Raw genomic sequence first — 17,680 nt, 5'->3', positions numbered from 1 at the left:
GGGCACTAGTCAAACATAGCCACTGCTTCTCCATGCTCGAATGCCTTAAAATGCACAGTAACCTCACTGGTTTTATAGAGGCTTATTTTAAAGTGACACCTGCTAATTACAAAAAGCAAGAGAAATCTATTTCATTCTTTAGACCATAGGGACTAATGGTATGCAGTTTGTGTATCCAGTATGCTTCACGTCTAAGTAGCATTTTTTTAGTATCCATTATGTTAAAAGGGTCATTATTAAAGACTTCCAAAACAACAAAAGTAAAGCTGTTGCAATCATGTTGGTGCCTGGGGCCAGGGAGGGCCTTCGCGGGGCTTCCTTGCACTCCCGCCGGCCTTGCAGGTCCACCGCCAGGCCCCTCATGGGGATCGGCAGTGGAGCTGCAAGGCTGCCGGCGGCGGCTGGGACCGTTGGGAGCGGGGGCCTTCGCAGGGCTTCCTCGCACTCCCGCCGGCCTTGCAGGTCCACCGCCGGGCCTTATGACACACTTCCGGTGATGTCAGGGGGTGTGACCTTATGACACACTTCCGGTGATGTCAGGGGGTGTGGCATATGCTAATGAGTTATGCTAATGAGTTCCCCTAGCTCTCTTTCTACGAAACGACCCCTGGCCACTGCTTCTCCATGCTAAGAAGCAGTGGCTATGTTTGACTAGTGCACGATGAGATTTTTGATGACTATTTGAAATTGTACAAGACGCTTGATTTGTAAAATTGATTTTTCTGCATCGTGAAAAGAAATAAGGACAATAAGATTGTGTCAAGAATACTTACTTCTGATGAAATGACATTCACGAAACGAAGAGAAGAATCTGGAGCCTTTGTTATTTGGCTACCTGTTGCACTGTTTGCATTTATATATTGTTGTACTTTCTTGTTATATTTGTATTTTCATCTATTTCACGTAAACTTTTGCATATTCTATGAGATATAGTGTTTCCCTGGCTTTTTTCATATGCTGTTTTACCTTACAAGCTAGGAGGTCTCTTATTTTGCCTTATATCTGAGAACAGACCAAAAGCAATTCCAATGTTTGTGGATCTTCTCTGGGAGAGTTATACATGCATGGTAATTATTTTTTAAAATCTTTTCCGATATCTCTAGGCACAGATATCCATGAAATATCCACCCAAGTCAGAACTTCTAGAGCAAACTGAGCCTAGATTTTGACTGTTGTTAGTGGCAGTGAAGCATCTTCAAGTGAGACTGGTTTGCTGCCGATGCTGCTCAGAATTGCTCAGACGACAGCAGCTGGGCCCTCATAGAACCACTAGAGACTACTTTAAATAGTTTTATAAATTGATGCACCATCATAACAACACATAGGAAAGGACTGTAAGGATGCAGTCCTACAATGGCACAATTCCCAATTCTCTCAGGGGTCAGCTCCTCCTCATTTTTTCTGTTTATTTTAAACAATGTTTTTTCTTTTGCAAATGCAGTGGTTGGGATTGCTTAGTGTAGGGACTGAAGCAAGCTTAAGCTCTTTCCCCACTTGCTGTTTTCTTGTTAGAAAAAGCCACCTCTGAGCTGCTTTTACTCCTGTTGGGGAAAAATTTCAGATAACTATATTTCCCCCCCCCCAAAAAAAAGTAACTTTATTTTCCCCCAGTGGAGACAGAAACAACTCAGGGGATGCTTTTTCCAGCCAGCAAATAGCAGGAGGAAAGGGCAGAAGAAGAAGAGATTAAAGTTACCCTCTCCTCTGACAACCATTCTACGCCTTGATTAAATAATTCCAGGGGTCTGATTTTTTACCCAACATGTATATACATACATGATGGGAGTTGAACACTCCTTGGTCCTTTTGTTTATCACTTTTCAGAAGTGCATTGACAGGAACCTGTGCAAAGATTTTCAAGGCTATTGCTTCTGCTCTGTGGCCCTCTCTCTCCATGGGGTTGCCATATTTCTTGGTTAGCCAGGTGCTACCTGGAATCTGTGTGGGTTATCTGATATCCATTTGGCCCATTAGACGGACCAGATTCTAAGCTTTAATTTTTTAAAACAAAAGTCTCTAGGCCTTCTAGATACAGAAATAGAAGGAAAAATGTGAAGGTGGTTTTCTGCTTACCTTATACAGTGGCAAAAGGGCTTCTCTTTATGTTAACCAATGAGGGAATTAACAGCTGTAATTGACAGGTATGGGAAGCCCAAGGTAATATTTTGCTTTCCTATTACCCAGAGGTCCTGCAGCACACAGTTGTGTTTTCTGAGGCTTGAACTGGCTTCTAAAAGCACATTATTTTAAGGGAAAGTATCTCATTCCTTCTTGTGAATTTCCAAATTACTCATAAAACAATAGTAATATAATAAAATAATTAAAAAGCAGGGTTTATCAATAACTTCTGCAGCTCTATCCAGAAGGGTAAGAGCTGCAGAAAAACAAACTGAATAGATGGTACACTAGCATGTCATAGGGTGGCATAACCTAGTGGATGGAGGGGATATCATTAGTCCACCCTTTCAGGTGCCTTTGGAAACTGTAGAGACTGGAGATAATTTGGTTTAACTAAAAATTTCAATACAAGTTTGTTTCTTGTTTGCCATATTTGTTTCTTTACGCACACCTCAGTTTCTGACTTAGAGGGGCAGGATTAAGTAACAGTGACATTAAAAAATATTGCAGTTCACAGTAACAAGTATTCTTCCTGTTACTTATTGGTGTTCCATAAGCTTATCTTTATCATACACTTTGATTGGATATGCCAATAAAAGCACATTCAGATTTCTGTGAATTTTGAAAAGGGTAGAGCTGCAGAATAGCTTGTAGTTAGCAAAAAGTCTGTGCCAGCTTTCCTTGGGGGTTATGGACCAATATGTTAATAATGGTTTATGCAGAGATACTCTAAAAACTAGATATAATTGCCAGTTGTTGGCAGATATCTGATATGATTTAGGCTCCAATTTCATGAACACTTGTTTGTTGTTGGTGGTGGTGGTGAAAAGTGTCGTCAAGTCACAGCTGACTCATGGCAACCTCAGAGGGTTTTCAAGGCAAGAGGTGTTCAGAGGTGGTTTGCCATTGCCTGCCTCTGTGTCACGACCCTGATATTTCTTGGGAGGTCTTCCATCCAAATACTAGCCAGGGCTGACCCTGCTTAGTTTGTCCCATTTAAAAGGATAGGATTTACTTTTAAATAAGTTAGGATCAGTATCTACGGATGCGGTCCTAGTCAGGCTTCCATGAGACATCAAGTTTCACGGAAACCAATGAAACCCCACCAATATCAATAGGACTTAAGTGTGCACAGACCAGCAGCCAAAGATATACTTTGGGTGATTATGAGGACTTCCTGTTTCTAACTAAGGCTAATGCTACAAGTGAAGGTGCGTTTGTGTTAATGGTCAAGAGTTCAAGACTTGCAGGGGGGACCCAACGATACATGCAAATTTCTACCTGTACATAACCTGAACAGATGCAGAGCCATGTACTGCTTGAGCAACAAAACCAGAGAGTCCAGGACACAGGGCCTTGTTTGTCTTCCTCGCTCCTGGACAGACTTTGTCTCAGAAGTGGGCCTGTGTTCATGCTGGCATGAACAAAGGATTAGTTTGAGGGGGAAAGCGATATGTTCTGCCATTGAAGAAGCCTCATCATTTTATACCTGGGGTTTTAAACTGCTTATAAGTTTAGTGATTGACTGATTTATACTTATTTGTTAGATTTTTAATGCATTTTAAGTGTTTTACTTGTAAGCTGTCTTGAGCATTCTACAAATGGAAAAGCAGCCTAGATATTTTTTCTTTAAAAAGTACTTAAATGTACTGTGGAGGGGATGAAACAGGGAAATTAACATAGTGGGGTCACATCATGCTTTTTTTCAGCTACACATTACTGGGGAAATGGGAGGGGAGATATGGGATGGCAATGCCTGTGTGTCTCCTCATCATAACTGAAATGCTGTACCCTTCAAAGGCCATCCACATCTTGCAAGAAGGGACACGAATAATCCATAACATGGGAGCTTCTCAATAGCCTCACCATGGCCTTGTATTAAGAATAGGTACGTCAAGAACATTATCATTTCCCTTGCAGGAAAAAACAGATAACCAAAAACACAGTGCCACATTTAAATTTCTGAGTATCAACCATCAGTTCTGTCCCCTTCTCCATTGTCAGAACTTGTGTCAATTTATTACAGTGCATCTTCATTCATGCATCACAGTGGAAAGAATCCATCTGGAACATTAAAAAAAGGTGTGCTCCTTCTAGTAGAACCCAGGAGGTACAATATTTGTGAAACCTACAGTTGGACAGCAAGCACCGCAGATACTTCTTTGAATGTCCATTCTATTTCATGTGGGTAGATGTTTGTGGTTACACATATCACGTGGTGGATGACAATTGTGCGCTGGTGTCACAAGTCCAGGAACAAGCCCTATCCTGATCCATTGGAGACCCCTTTTAAGGCTGGAAGCAAAATGCTGATGCTCTCTCTCGAAGTAGTTCTCGGCACAAATGACAACTCCAGCTCCCTGCAAACAAACAGTACACCTTGAGAGTGGAAAACAGTCCCAGGAATATTCAAATATACAGATAGTCAGAGGAAAAGACAAAGAGGAGTGCTATTTAAATAGAGGATATTTTTTAATGTATACAAACATACAGAGTTAGGTTATCCACCTTGGATAGTGTAACTTTATCATTAGACTCAGTGGTCTGTTCAGTCCAGCCCTTCAGCTTGAAAAAGCAGATAAACCAAGAAGTAAAAAATGTATTTTTTCAGATTTGTATGAAATGGAAAATGTTCCCTTTGTTAGACTCAGCTGATCACACGCAGAATTAGCCGCGCCATAGGCGAGAATGCCAGGCAGATTTTAAGGGCGCGATCAGATGCCAACATCTGCCAAGCGTCCCGCTCCCGTCGGCAACCCGTTTTGCTCCGCTGCACAAGCGGAGTAAATAGACACCGGGGAAACTCAGTAGCAAACGGGTTTGCTATGGGCCGGGAACGGACTTTCCCCAGTGTGATTGCGCCAGCGCGCTTCCATGGCATCGGGGTGGTCTGATCGGGCCATCCCAATTCCATGGTGTTGTTTCCCCCCCCCCCCGTTTCGGTATGCGCATCATCACACACTGCATAGGGAGCACTCGGTGCGGAGATGCAAATAATCAATCCCTCGTTAAAGCGCACTGGAAATACGTGGCCAAAAAAACCCCCAGACTCACCCGCGGTTGTGTCTGATCATGCAGTGGCGGGCTGCACCCACAGCTCCCAGGGACTGTGTGATCACGCAAATGTGGGTCAAATTCCTGTGGAGCAAATAGCCTCACTTCCCCCCAGCATTATCTTGTGCGTGTGAATGCTGCCCTGGTATACTAATCCATGCAACAGTGACCTCAAGGCTGGACTACTGTGATGTGCTCTTGTCATGATAGGCTCTGGGGAGGCCTAATGGCTCCAGGGAATCCTGTATTGGAGTAGTCATTAGGGCCTATATTTCCCAGGTTCCCTCTGGACCCTGTGATTGGGTAACAGGAGATTTTGGAGGGAAAACTACACCAGCAGGGGAACAGGGCGGTGCCTGGGAAGAGGAGATAAAAGGCCTTACCCAGAGTGGGAGGGTGTTCTCTCTCAGGGAGCAGGGCTGGTGGAATCTGCTGCAGATAGAGGGATCACTCATCCAAAAGGGGTGAGTTAGACTGTGAACAGGCTCCTAGGGAAGGCTAGTACTGTGTAGACAGATGCGTTAGGATTTATTGTTTTACTGATTTACCTGCCTTTACTTTGCTCATTTTTCTTGTTATTAATCTAAAGTTGCTGTTAAATTCCTTAATAAAACTAGTTTGTTACTATGCCTGGGTCCTCAGGCCTCATTTGATCATGTGCAAGGAGAAGCCTGTGCAAAAGTCCTGTAACAAGGGGTAGGGTGGGTGCTCTGGGCCCTCCCAAGGAGACCCATACCAGAGTGGTGGCAGCCAGTAGTGAACCTTCCTAGCCACTACCCACGACAGCTCTGCACGGGCCTGCCCTTGAAGACAACGCAAAAACTACAATTAATGCAGAAGGCCACAACTAGGTTGTTATTGGACTTTAAGTATTTTGAACATATTACCTCAGCTTTAAGAGCAGTACAATTGCTTATGTGTTGAGTTCAAGGAGCTGGTGTCAACTTTTAAAGCCCATCACAAAGTGGGACCCTCATATCTGCAGGAGCATTTCAACCAAATGTGCCTACCCATGCAGCTCCAAACATCAGAGCAGGGATTGTCAGAATTCTTCCCCTCAGGTCAGTGAAAAGAGTTTCATCTTGGGCTTTTCAGTGGTTGCTCCAGTTCTATTAAAAAGGATTCCCAAGGACATGAGAAAGGCCCCAAGTTTACTGCCGTTTTGGAGACTCTGAGAAGTGGAGCTTTTTGAACTTGATTTTGGTTGCTCGTGAGTGGAGGTCAGATAGTATGACAGGTAATGGTTTGCTTTCTTCTTTCATTTGCATTTATTTCTGTGAACTCAGGTTTTAATGGGTTTGAGTCCCAAAATAATGGAGAAAAGAGATGGGGGACAAATATTTTAAATAAAATAAAAGCCCTTTTAAAGCTAATGTCCCCTTCTCTGGGTCCAGTTTGGGTAAAACCTTCCTTCCCGCAGTTTTAACTCCTGCAAGGCTTTGGGTTGAGTTTCTTTCTTTGCTTCATACATTCAGTCTTTCTGAAAAACAGGGAGGTCCTCCAGGTTTCTAGAAGCCTACAATGTAACTGTGGCTGGGCCAATTGCAGGGATCTGGCAATCTGCATGGAAATCAACCTGTGGCTATTAGACCTAGTGATCTGAAAAAACAAAACTTCAGTGCTATGTCTCATGTTACACATTTCAAGACACTGAGAAACATTTCAGGATACTGGGGAATGTTTAGTGACCCCCACAAATCAGGGCATTTAATTTGCCTAGAGCTTCATAGGTCAAACAAGAAGGCACCACCTGCCTTATGGTCCTGTCCTCCCTTCCTTTCAAGGTGCCTTGTGCCTCCAAATAGCATAACTTGAGAATCAAACATTTTGAGTGTCCCACAGCTGGAGGATCACTATGATAAGCACTCTAAGAAGGATGCTTAATCACATTTCATAAGGTTAACCTATAAGTGCCATGAGAACCTAGTTCAGATTCCACATGGCAAATCTATGAATCATGGGAGGAGTCTTTATTGTTGCACCTTGTACAATAAGCAGTTACACCCTTCCAAGTCCATTGAAGTCACTGGACTTAAAAATGCATAACTCTGTCAAGGATTTAATTGTTAGAAACCTACAAATAGGTGGATGTGTGCAGAGCTTTTTTTTGCTCATGCAGCCAAGTATATTTCTTAAAACTGACATCTGGTACTTTGTTGTGTGTGTTAGTTATACCTTTATGTAGAGCATCCTGGAAAATTCCATTTTAGCCTTAACCTTGACTTTATTTGGTACACACCCCACCAGCCAGAGAAAATATTCTATGTACTATTATAGATCTTAAAGCAAAAGAGTAGCCAGAATCTGCCCAGAATAATTCATGGCTCACAGCACTTGACACTTAGCTTCCAAGTTGCTGACTATAATGGATCTGACTGCAGATGAACCACTGAACCTTAAGACAGGAGGCCTGATTTGCTCAACAGCCATCAATATCTCTGCCTGGACAGGTCAGACAGCTCTGGAAACCAAAGACTTCCAGGAGATGACATGAAGCAAAGAACAGTATGCTTAGCCACTGAATCCTGGTCTAGAGGGATGGCCGAAGGCCTCATGGGTGTCTTTCTCAAACTGCCCCTCCAACTCCTTTCTACAAGGAAGGAAAGCTAGAAGGAATGCAAGTAAAACATTTCACCTTCATCAGCGGAAGCTAGGGCCCTGAGCAGCTCTACAAAACCATGCTTCTTGTCCAAAAGACAAGGACAGTCTGCAGACAACGGGATATCTTCCTCTGCTAAACTCAAAAGTGTGTGTGTGTGTTTCAAATATATTTCAGAGAGAATGCTTGTAAGTGAATTGGTTGGAGGGCCCCCTGATACTGTTGAAAAATACAGATGTTCATATTTAGAATTTGTCTGTTAATTTCAGAACTGTAAAAATAAAAGAAAAATCCTTTGAGAAAGAGGTTAACTCAAAACATGCCAGGGGCAAAAAAGCGGTTTTCCTTCACAGCCATTCTTTGGGTGCCTCCCTATGCTAGGAAATGCATTCGATGTTTGGGAGGGGGTATTTTAAAATATATTATAAATCTAGTATTTAATATGAAGAAAAGAGGATTTAAAAATCTTCCTGCTGTGTTTCTTACGTGATAACTAATATGCCCTGTTGTATGTTCTCACTCAGGTGGCTTCCTCTTATTTCAGAAAATTATAAATGGGCACCATGACACCATCAGTGGCAGAGTATTACTCTCTGCCTCCTCCCACACTCTTCTAGAATACAAGAGTTTATGCTTTTTATACTCTTTTCTTGAATATTGCTAAATGACATATATTATGTATGTAGTTCATAAATCTATCACAAGAAGCAAATATAAGTGAATGTATTAATTAATATGTGCCATAGTTTTCCTGAGCACTGTTATGAAGCTGGATTTCCTTTAGCCACATTACTTTATTCACAGAAACATTCCTATGCCTCATATTTGCATGATGGTGTTAGATGTTGCTTCCCAGATCCATGTCATATGAACATTCAGAGCTTCAATTAAAAGAGAAGCTCATTCTACTCAAAAACATGCTTTGGTGTATGATAGACGTGGACCAAAGCACATGGTGATTGAACAGGTTGTAACAACTTTAAAGTGGTTTTTCTTGCCTGCTTTTGTTTTTGTTCAGGCAATGTTGTTTTTAACCTAAGCCAGAGGTCATTTTGGGGGGGAACGCGGGGGAACACAGTTCCCCCGGGTGAGGTGCAGTGGGGCGGGGCACATGACGAAGCCCCGCCCCCTGCCTCCGGCCGCCCCGCTTCCAGCCCTCATTCAGCCAGGAGGAGGCAGGAGAAGAGGGAGGGTAAGTTGCTTCCTCCCCGTCTCTCCCCCCCCCTAACTGCCTGGGGCCAGGGAGGGCCTTGGCGGGGCTTCCTCGCACTCCTGCTGGCCTTGCAGGTCCACCGCCGGGCCCCTGATGTCAGGGGGTGTGGCATATGCTAATGAGTTATGCTAATGAGTTCCCCTAGCTCTTTTTCTATGAAATGACCCCTGACCTAAGCTACCAGAAGAAATATTAGATTTCCTATATGTCTACCATAGGCTTGTAGAAGAGATAGTTTCAGCAGTTGCACCTGGTCACATCACAGTATTAAGGGGGGATGGGAAAAGTTGTACTCCTGACAATTCTCTCTTGTACACAAATATTAAAGGCAGCAGAGGCCATCCGTTATTAACACCAATAAAGGCCAACTTTGCAATTCTCTGTTCTTTCCCAAAGAAATGCCTGCAGTTTTCTATGCATACAGTCTACAAACAAAATGTTACCTTCAGGGGGCTCAGAGACAGGTGGGTTTAAACAATACATGTGATAGCCACGGTCACAGTCGTCACAGAAGAGTAGCTGATCCTAATCCAGCAATATAAGGGAAAGATAAAAATGTTACTCATACCAGCTGAAATTAGTCCTGTCAACATTTGCATCTGGATAGGATAACTATGTAACTGTGACAATCAAGAACACACAAATATAGGCAGGTAGCAAGCCATGAACAATGCTCTTGCTTCCTGAAACGACTGTCACTCTACTCACCCATAACTGACATGCATATTGCAGCTCGCATTTCAAATACAAAAATCTCCCACTGAGCTCAGGACAGGGCTTGTGCCCATTAGAATAGGCTTTGTATTGTCTCTCCATAAAATGCAATTTTTCTTGTTTAAGCAAGGGAAGTTTCACTAAATGCATTGTGTAACATTGCTTAGTATTCCAGAAAGATGTTAGAAATCTCTTCTTACCATGAAACAGAAAAATTAGACTAGATGAGAAATATTATGGCCTTTCCCACACAAATGGCATCAGTAGCAGTGAGAGGGAGGAAAAAAGACTGTGGGTGAGGAATATCATTATTCCATCACCCCCAGCTCAGAGTTACCAAACATTTTACTAATATAAAATGGTAACTTGTATGCAACTGATCTATTATTCCACCAGTTCACTTTGAAATCTTCAACCGTCTTAGGGTCTTTGTATTAAATTATTTCCAAGTTCCATTATGTTCAGCCTAATAATGTCCTTATCAAAGTTCCCTCTAAGCTGCGGAGTCTTGTGAGCAAAAATTCTACTTTGTGAGCCACTGGCATTAAAGCTGTGAGCGAGCGATTTGGCTACTGCAAAAATTAGTTTGCTCTGGAGCCGTCCTTCCTGAGCGAAGACAAAAATGTGTGAGCTAGAGGCTAAAAAACAGTGAGCTAGCTCACACCAACTCAGCTTAGAGGGAACACTGGTCCTTATATTCATTTAATTGAAGGTTCACCCATGCTTAGATATTGCAGCTATTGCCCATATACATTCAAATCCAGAAATGACTGAATCATACTCATACCGGGGCCCTTCATTGGCCTAGTCCGGGTTTCCCTTGCTCTTTGGGTTCTGTCAGGGATGTAGCGTGTTCTGCCACATTTTCACAACACTAGGAGCCAGAAAGTCCCTCCTGTGTTGAGACGGGGAGACCACTTTTCCCCTCATGCGTGTGAATTAGGCAAAAAAAAACAATTGGGATGGAGCTTTTTTCTTATGTCCTGGATGCTCTTAATGGTTTGGGCTAGAAAAAGGAACACAAGTAGTGCTCCTTCCCTTAGCTTTGCTACAAGTGCCTGTGGTCCTCACTCACCCTGAGTGAACTGATTACACCTTTACTAAATCTTGTTTTAAACAGCCTTTCTCCGTAACATTTATCCACACACACATCATTCTGTTGTGAATATAAAGGCATAGGGATGTACACTTCAATGTATCTAATAAAGTGAGCTCTGTCCATGAAAGTTTACACTGGAACAAATGTTGCCTTTGATTGAGGTGGTGGGCATCCAATAAAATCTCAGAGCAAACAGAAGGAAATGGCACCAGCTTGAATTTTATGAATACACATAGTGTGACCTGTTTTTCATTTATGTTATTTTAATCTGTTTTGATTTTTATGTAAATTATTTGATATGCATTTGATTTTTATGATGAATTAGACTTTGCTTGTGTTTTGCTCTGAGCCCGCTTGCGGGGAAAATATAAATTTAATAAATAAATAAATAAATAAATAGTCTTTAATATGTTGTTGATATCATGGTCATCCGCAAAGCTAACCTTCAATTAGGTCACAAGGTCTACAGAAAACCAACTCACACGGATCGTTATTTACACAAAAACTCCAATCACCACCCTTGGCATAATCAAAACATTAGTAGACCGTGCAAGACAGATTTGTGAACCACACTTTCTCAACGATGAACTAAATCATCTAAACCACGCACTTCAAGCAAATCCAAGAATGAAATCAGACGAGCGATTAAACCAAAGGTAAAACGAACAATAAAGGAAAAACAGTCTCCCACAGGAAAAGTGTTTTTGCCATATATCAAAGGAATCACTGATCACATGGGGAAAATTATGAAAAAACACAACCTACAAAGAGTATTCAGTCCCACCAGAAAAATACAACAGATGCTACGATCAGCAAAAGACAGACATCCTCACTTCTGCAGGAGTATACCGCATACCCTGCAGTTGTGGTCAGGTTTACATTGGGACCACATAGCGTAGCATCCAGACAAGAATAAAAGAACATGAAAGACACTGCAGACTTGGCCAGCCTGAAAAATCAGCAGTGGCTGAACATAGTCTAACTCAAACAGGACACAGTATCTTATTCAAAGTGTCATGCCTGCCCCCGACCTGGCACCTGGGAGTTCTGAAACTGAGGACTCCATGCCTTTAACACCATTGGAGGCACGGGAGTCTTTGCCAAACCTAAGTGCCGAAGGGGATGAGCACCAGCCTCCAGAACAGCCTGCACCTAAAGCCGATCAGGCGGTGCCTGGCCCCAGCAGCACGCCACCCGATTCTCCACCACCTGTCGACCAGCTGAGGGATCGAAGACGCCGGGCAACCAGACGCTTGCGTGGTTGGAGATCAATAAGCCCAGAGTTCTAGCAGGATCAAGGACTTCGCGAGGCAGTGCTAATAAGGCACTAATGAGTTAACAACCCAGCGAGCTATTTGAATTGGTCGCTGACTGCTGGCTAATTGTGCTGGCAAACTCGGCCTTCGGACCAAAAGCTCTGCACCTCTGACGCTGTTCCTGGTATCCGGCTACTGACTGACTTCTTGGTTCCTGACTCCAGTCCGCATTTTGACAACCCCTGGCTCTTGATCCTTGGCTCTGCATCCTGACTTCAACGCTGGCTTATCTGGACTCTGACGCTCAGTAACGCTCTGACTACGGCTTGGCTTTGTGTATTGGGACTTTTGCTTGGATTATTTTGCCCTCTCTCTGGCTTGACTCTTGGACTGGACTGTGAGCTCCCCCTCTCTGCCTTGCCCCACTGGCCCTGTCGTGACACCAAGACACTGAAATGCTGGACAACACATCCAATTACTATATCATATCACACATGGAAGCCATTCATAAACATAAACACAATTTCAACAGGAAAGAAGAGAGTTTAAAAATAAATAGGGCATGGTTCCCTGTCCTCAAAAACACAAAATGCTCTACATCTTACAACAGCACTACAGATAAGATCAGAATTTCAACAGCCAATCCATATGCAAAAGAACCTCCTCAGGAAAGCTCCTCCATTAGCATGTCACAGCCTGGGAAACTCCTACAAGATAATGACCCAGCCATACCCCACCTTCCTGAGTAGATATAAATTACCTGCCTACCATTTTTCTTCTCACATTGACACAGAGAGCACTCCATCTTTCTGTGTTATACCTCTGAGGATGCCAGTCACAGCTGCTGGCGAAATTTCAGATTCTACAATGCTGAGACCATGGCCATACAGCCTGAAAAATCTACAACAACTAAAGTCTTTAATGTGTTGCTGTATTCTACTTTATTTTGCACAGTAGGCATTTGCGGGATTAATCCCTCCTGCTTTGCTCTGCTTGCTGCAAAGATCTCTTCTAGTGCCCCTTAGATATTTGGCCAAATTCCTTGAGTCATTGTAGCAGTATGACACTGGGGAGGCTCTACTCTTCTGGGACTATATTCTAGCTAACTGCCTCTGGATGGAAAAGCTGTTATGTTGACACATGTTGCAAAAGAGTTTATTTGTACAAAGTGTTCTAAGTAATATTATGAATGAAGGCAGGGGTGGGCATGAGAGAGAATGCCCATGCATGGACACACAGCAAAATAGATCACAAAATGGATTACCTTCTTCTGCTAAGATTTAATGACTCTTGTAGAAGGTGAGTGGTGTACATTGGTTTGCAGCACCTTTCAAAGAATTGGTAATCCGAACTTCCGGTTTATGGCAACATGCTGGCGAATGCATCTCCTGGACCTACCGGGGATGTGATCTGCACACCAGCAGACAGGAGGGGGGGTGACGGGTCACCACCTCCCCAGAGCCTTGGCAAAAGGCTCCTAGCCATGGGGCTTTTGAGGGGCGACCTCTTCGCCAGTGCGATGCTGGAGAATTGAGGCACTCCTTCGCCCCAACGGTCCTGCCGCTGAGTGTCCGTATGGATCTAGAGCCACTGACTGGGACAAGCATCGGAGATTGAGCGTTTTAAACGTGTTCTGAGCAAGGTCGTATGACCAACAATGAACAGTGAGTCGGGTTAAAGCTAATACGGGATGAACTAAAAAACGATATACTAAGGGGGGAGCGGAAGAAAAAGCGTTGAAATCTGTTTTGAGAGACTTACCAGAGTGTGGATAGGCATATGGGCGAGTTTCGGAGATTTTAGCAAGTTTTCACAAAAGTAAACAATCCATTAAAAAATGGCGGGGAAGAAGACAGAGAAAGACAAACTAGCAAAAGTGAAACCGGCAGGGGGCATGAGCCCTCGACTGGAAAAGGTCACTGAGTTCTCCAAAATGTTGGCAGATTCCTTGCACCCTCTGCTGGATCAGATGAACAACATCAAACAACAGCTGACAACTTTAAATCAGAACCTTGCAACTCAGCAGCTCCAACAGACTGAAACTTTAAAAATGATGGAGCAAACAGCTGAGAAGGTGAAGGAAATGGACGGCAACACTAAAAAAGTTAAGAAAAAGGTGCAAAAGCTGGAAAAGAAGCAAGCTTTGGTAGAATCTCAACTTTTACAGCTGCAAATGGAGAAAGCAAATTTGGTCCTCCAGTTTCAAGGGGTCCCAGAATTAAAAGGCAAGAATCTAAAGCAACTCTTGAGTGAAGCATTAGCTCCAGTTACAGATTTGAAAGCGGAATATCTTGCAAACGAAGTGGATTTGGTCTACAGGTCCTATTCCGTGTATATCAAGAAGAATAATCTGCTTGGGGAGATAGTGGTCAGATTCTCAAAGAGGCATGTGAGGGATTCAATCCTGAAAGCAACTACAGGAACACCCTTGAAAATCGGGGACAACATCATCAGGATTCTAAAAGAATTCCCATTTGAAATAAGGCAAAAGAGAAAGAAATATAAAGACTTAATCCTTTTTCTAAAAACAAACAGCATTGCCTACAGGTGGTTAATTCCAGAAGGTGTCATTTTCAAACTACACGATAAAAAAGAAGATTGACTCTGTCCTTAAAGCACGTGAGTTCCTGAGATTGCAGTTGGGAGAGACAGATGACATCGCTAAGGAAGAAGATGACAGCAAATCCAGTGGCGAATTGGACTCTGTGTCTTCCGACAAGGACTCTGCTTCCGATAAGGGGGCGGCTACACCCAAACGTGCATATCAGTTGAGGATGAGAAAAGATAAAAGAAAATGAAGGGTGAAGGACTCTGAATTGTGCCTAAAACTTTGGTTTTATTATTGGATGCTCTTGGGGTTATCTTAAACAGATAAATCAATGGATAAAAAGACAAATAATTTAGCATAACCGACTATGTTCAAAGTAATACTAGCAATTTAAGATCAACATTTATATAAACTGTTGTTATGATCTCCTATTCTTGGGGTTTTAGTTAGTAGTGGTTTTCTTTTCCTTTCTCCCTAGATGTAGTTAAAGGTAAAGGTAAAGGTTCCCTTGCTCGAAAGCCAGTCGAATCCGCTCCCCTTCCTAATTTTTCATTGTAGTTTGTAGTGTATTAAAAAATGAAATTAAAAAATCCCCTTCGGGGGGCCAAAAACAAACAAACAAAGAATTGGTAATCTAACTATTTGTAATGAAGGAGAACTTACATCATTCTCGGATGTCCCACAAAGGCTGCAGGATTTGCACTCAATGCATTGCCATTGATAGGTTTTGACAGCCTCAGTCATGTTTGCCATGAACTGCAAGCAGGTTGGATGACCTAAAGAAATGGGAAATGTCTATTTTTAGTAAGGTGTTCAGTTAGTTGGATTTGGCCTTTTAATCAAAGTCATAAAATTCAGGAACAAAACACACATGGACATGGACGAATCACAACATGGGCTTCAAACTAATGGATATAAAAGAGGAAAGCAGGCATTAACCCTTTTGCTGCCGGGCATAAGAAAAATCAAAGTCATCCCTGCCCGTTTCCCCATTGGCAAAGCAATTTTATTCAGAGCTCTTAAAAACATTGTGAGATTTTTTAAAAAATCAAACAGGGAGGTATAGATTAATTTTTCTTGACCTGATTCAAACAATTATCTGCAGTAAGAATTTACTCCCCACTTTCAGTGTCTATACAATAAGAAAATGACATTGCTCTACTTTTCATGGGTGAATTTGTATTTTTAAGAGCTCTGTGCTACCATGGTTTGTTCGCACAGAAGAAACCAAACTGCACAGCTAATCTTCCAGGAATCAAATAATAAAAGCCCTCCCAACAACCCCCCTCCCAACCAAAAATAACCTACAAAAGGAATAAATGAAGGAAAGCTAGCATAACAGTCACATCTATTAGGAAAGGACAGCTGCCAGGACTCTAGCCCCTCCCCCTACATGCGTGTCGACTCCAGCTTTGCCAAACAGCAGGACTACTGTAGCAGGATCAGCAATGGGGGGTTCTGGAGGGGAAAAAATACAAACAAACAAACCAAAGATGGGATCAGTGTTCCTTCTGCAAAACAAGAAAAACAACAACCGTGCTCTGAGATAATGACATTGCCTTCCCAATCATCTCCTATCCTTGACGTTTGCCTACATACATGCAAGAAGCATTTTTCTTTTCTTTTTTTAAAGTATTTTTTTCTTCAGACAGTAAACACCGACTCTCTGGAGTACTAACTTACTACAAAATTACACGTGTGGAAATGCAGACACACATATATGTGCATATGACATAAATCTGTCATTTCAGATATTTCCATTGGTTGAGTCCTCTAATCTCTTCACACTTCAGTCGGACAATTAGTAACTGGGATAAAAGATTTTGTTACTAGAGTGTAACTGATCACTGCAGGAAATTTGCTCAAGATTAATGTGGTTATATGGAATAGATCCTAAGCATGGTTATTCCCTTTGTTGTATATTTTCACAGTGTAGTGGTTGGATGGTGCCCACTCTAGTGCCCGTTCTAGGTTCTAGTCTAGAAGGATTCTGAGTATTACCAGGGAACAACAACTGAGATTACTCTAACTGAAATTAGACGTGACTTGCAGTCATGTTTCTTTCCCTTAAACTTTTTAAGACACACACACACATACACACACACAAGAAGTCTCAGGAGATTGAAACGTGGGTAGGAGGGCTGCTTATCCCCTTTCCTCCAGCAGTTTCTCTGCTCAAAGTTTTTCTCTGTGGGAAGGAAGATATTGTTACTGGTGTCTTTTCACCTATGAGTGGATAAGCTAGTGGGGGCAATTTTGAGTAAAAAGGGTGGGAGAAGAAAGCATTAAGCACCTCCACCTACTGTTCCTCTATTAAAACTTGCAGGTTCCTGAGTCTGGTCTAGGTTAAAAAATAGACACGACTACATAGCTTCTCTAGAGCAAACCTCAGGAAAGAACCACTGAGGCTATACTGGCTTTTTTGGAGTCACCACTGGAGAGTACTCATGAACATAAGCCTAAGAAAGGGCTATTACTTCTCCCTTTTCTTCTTGTGTCTGCTTTTAAATGCATGCTTAGTCACCCTGAAGCTGAGCAGTTTCATGCCGTTGCATACATATTCTGCATGCCATATTCACACGCACACTCTCTCCCTCTCTCTCACACACACACACAATTGATTCCTGTTATCACTACCTTTTCCCATTAGCAGCAGCGATGAAAGCAACATGGAAAATCCTCACCATATGGAAGTGGCCACAGTCAGGAAAATAGTCCCTCCTAATTCAGATGAGTCCTTCATTCAGTCATGCCCTTCCCCCATTACCTTCTGGATTTTAATGTGCCATCCATTAATCAAGAGTCCTGTTCAGCAAACAGCCCCTTATCCAGATGAAACAGCTGAAATGGAACTCTTTCTAAAAGTGACTATATAGATGGTGACTGATATTGTGGATATGTGAAATCATATAAAGATAATATATTTTTCTGGTCTTATTAAGTTGCTTTGTTTTCTTCATCAAAATGTTTTGCCTGAGGTAGAACATCCACATTCACTTTGAATTCTGCTTTAGGTGAAATAGATGAATAAGTAATAATTTAGCCAAAATTTAATTTCACCAAAATTTTACGCTCCCCC

The 17,680-nt window shown here is 42.4% G+C and overlaps 1 protein-coding gene across 1 annotated transcript in view; it reads right to left on the bottom strand.

The window, feature by feature from the left end:
* Positions 1-3,780: 3,780 nt before the first annotated feature.
* DPF3 (D4, zinc and double PHD fingers, family 3) overlaps positions 3,781-17,680 on the bottom strand; it is a 241,123-nt gene continuing 227,223 nt past the window's right edge. The window contains exons 9-11 of the mRNA XM_015420042.1: positions 15,265-15,377; positions 9,428-9,509; positions 3,781-4,478 (exon numbers count right to left, since the gene is read on the bottom strand). Of these exons, the coding sequence (XP_015275528.1) occupies positions 4,408-4,478; positions 9,428-9,509; positions 15,265-15,377 (266 nt within the window). The 3' untranslated portion in view covers positions 3,781-4,407. The remainder of the gene's footprint in view (positions 4,479-9,427; positions 9,510-15,264; positions 15,378-17,680) is intronic.

Source organism: Gekko japonicus, unplaced genomic scaffold (genome assembly GCF_001447785.1).
Source record: "Gekko japonicus isolate JY-2015 unplaced genomic scaffold, Gekko_japonicus_V1.1 scaffold27, whole genome shotgun sequence".
Classification (NCBI taxonomy): Eukaryota; Metazoa; Chordata; class Lepidosauria; order Squamata; family Gekkonidae; genus Gekko; species Gekko japonicus.
This window is presented reverse-complemented; position numbering and strand designations above follow the sequence as displayed.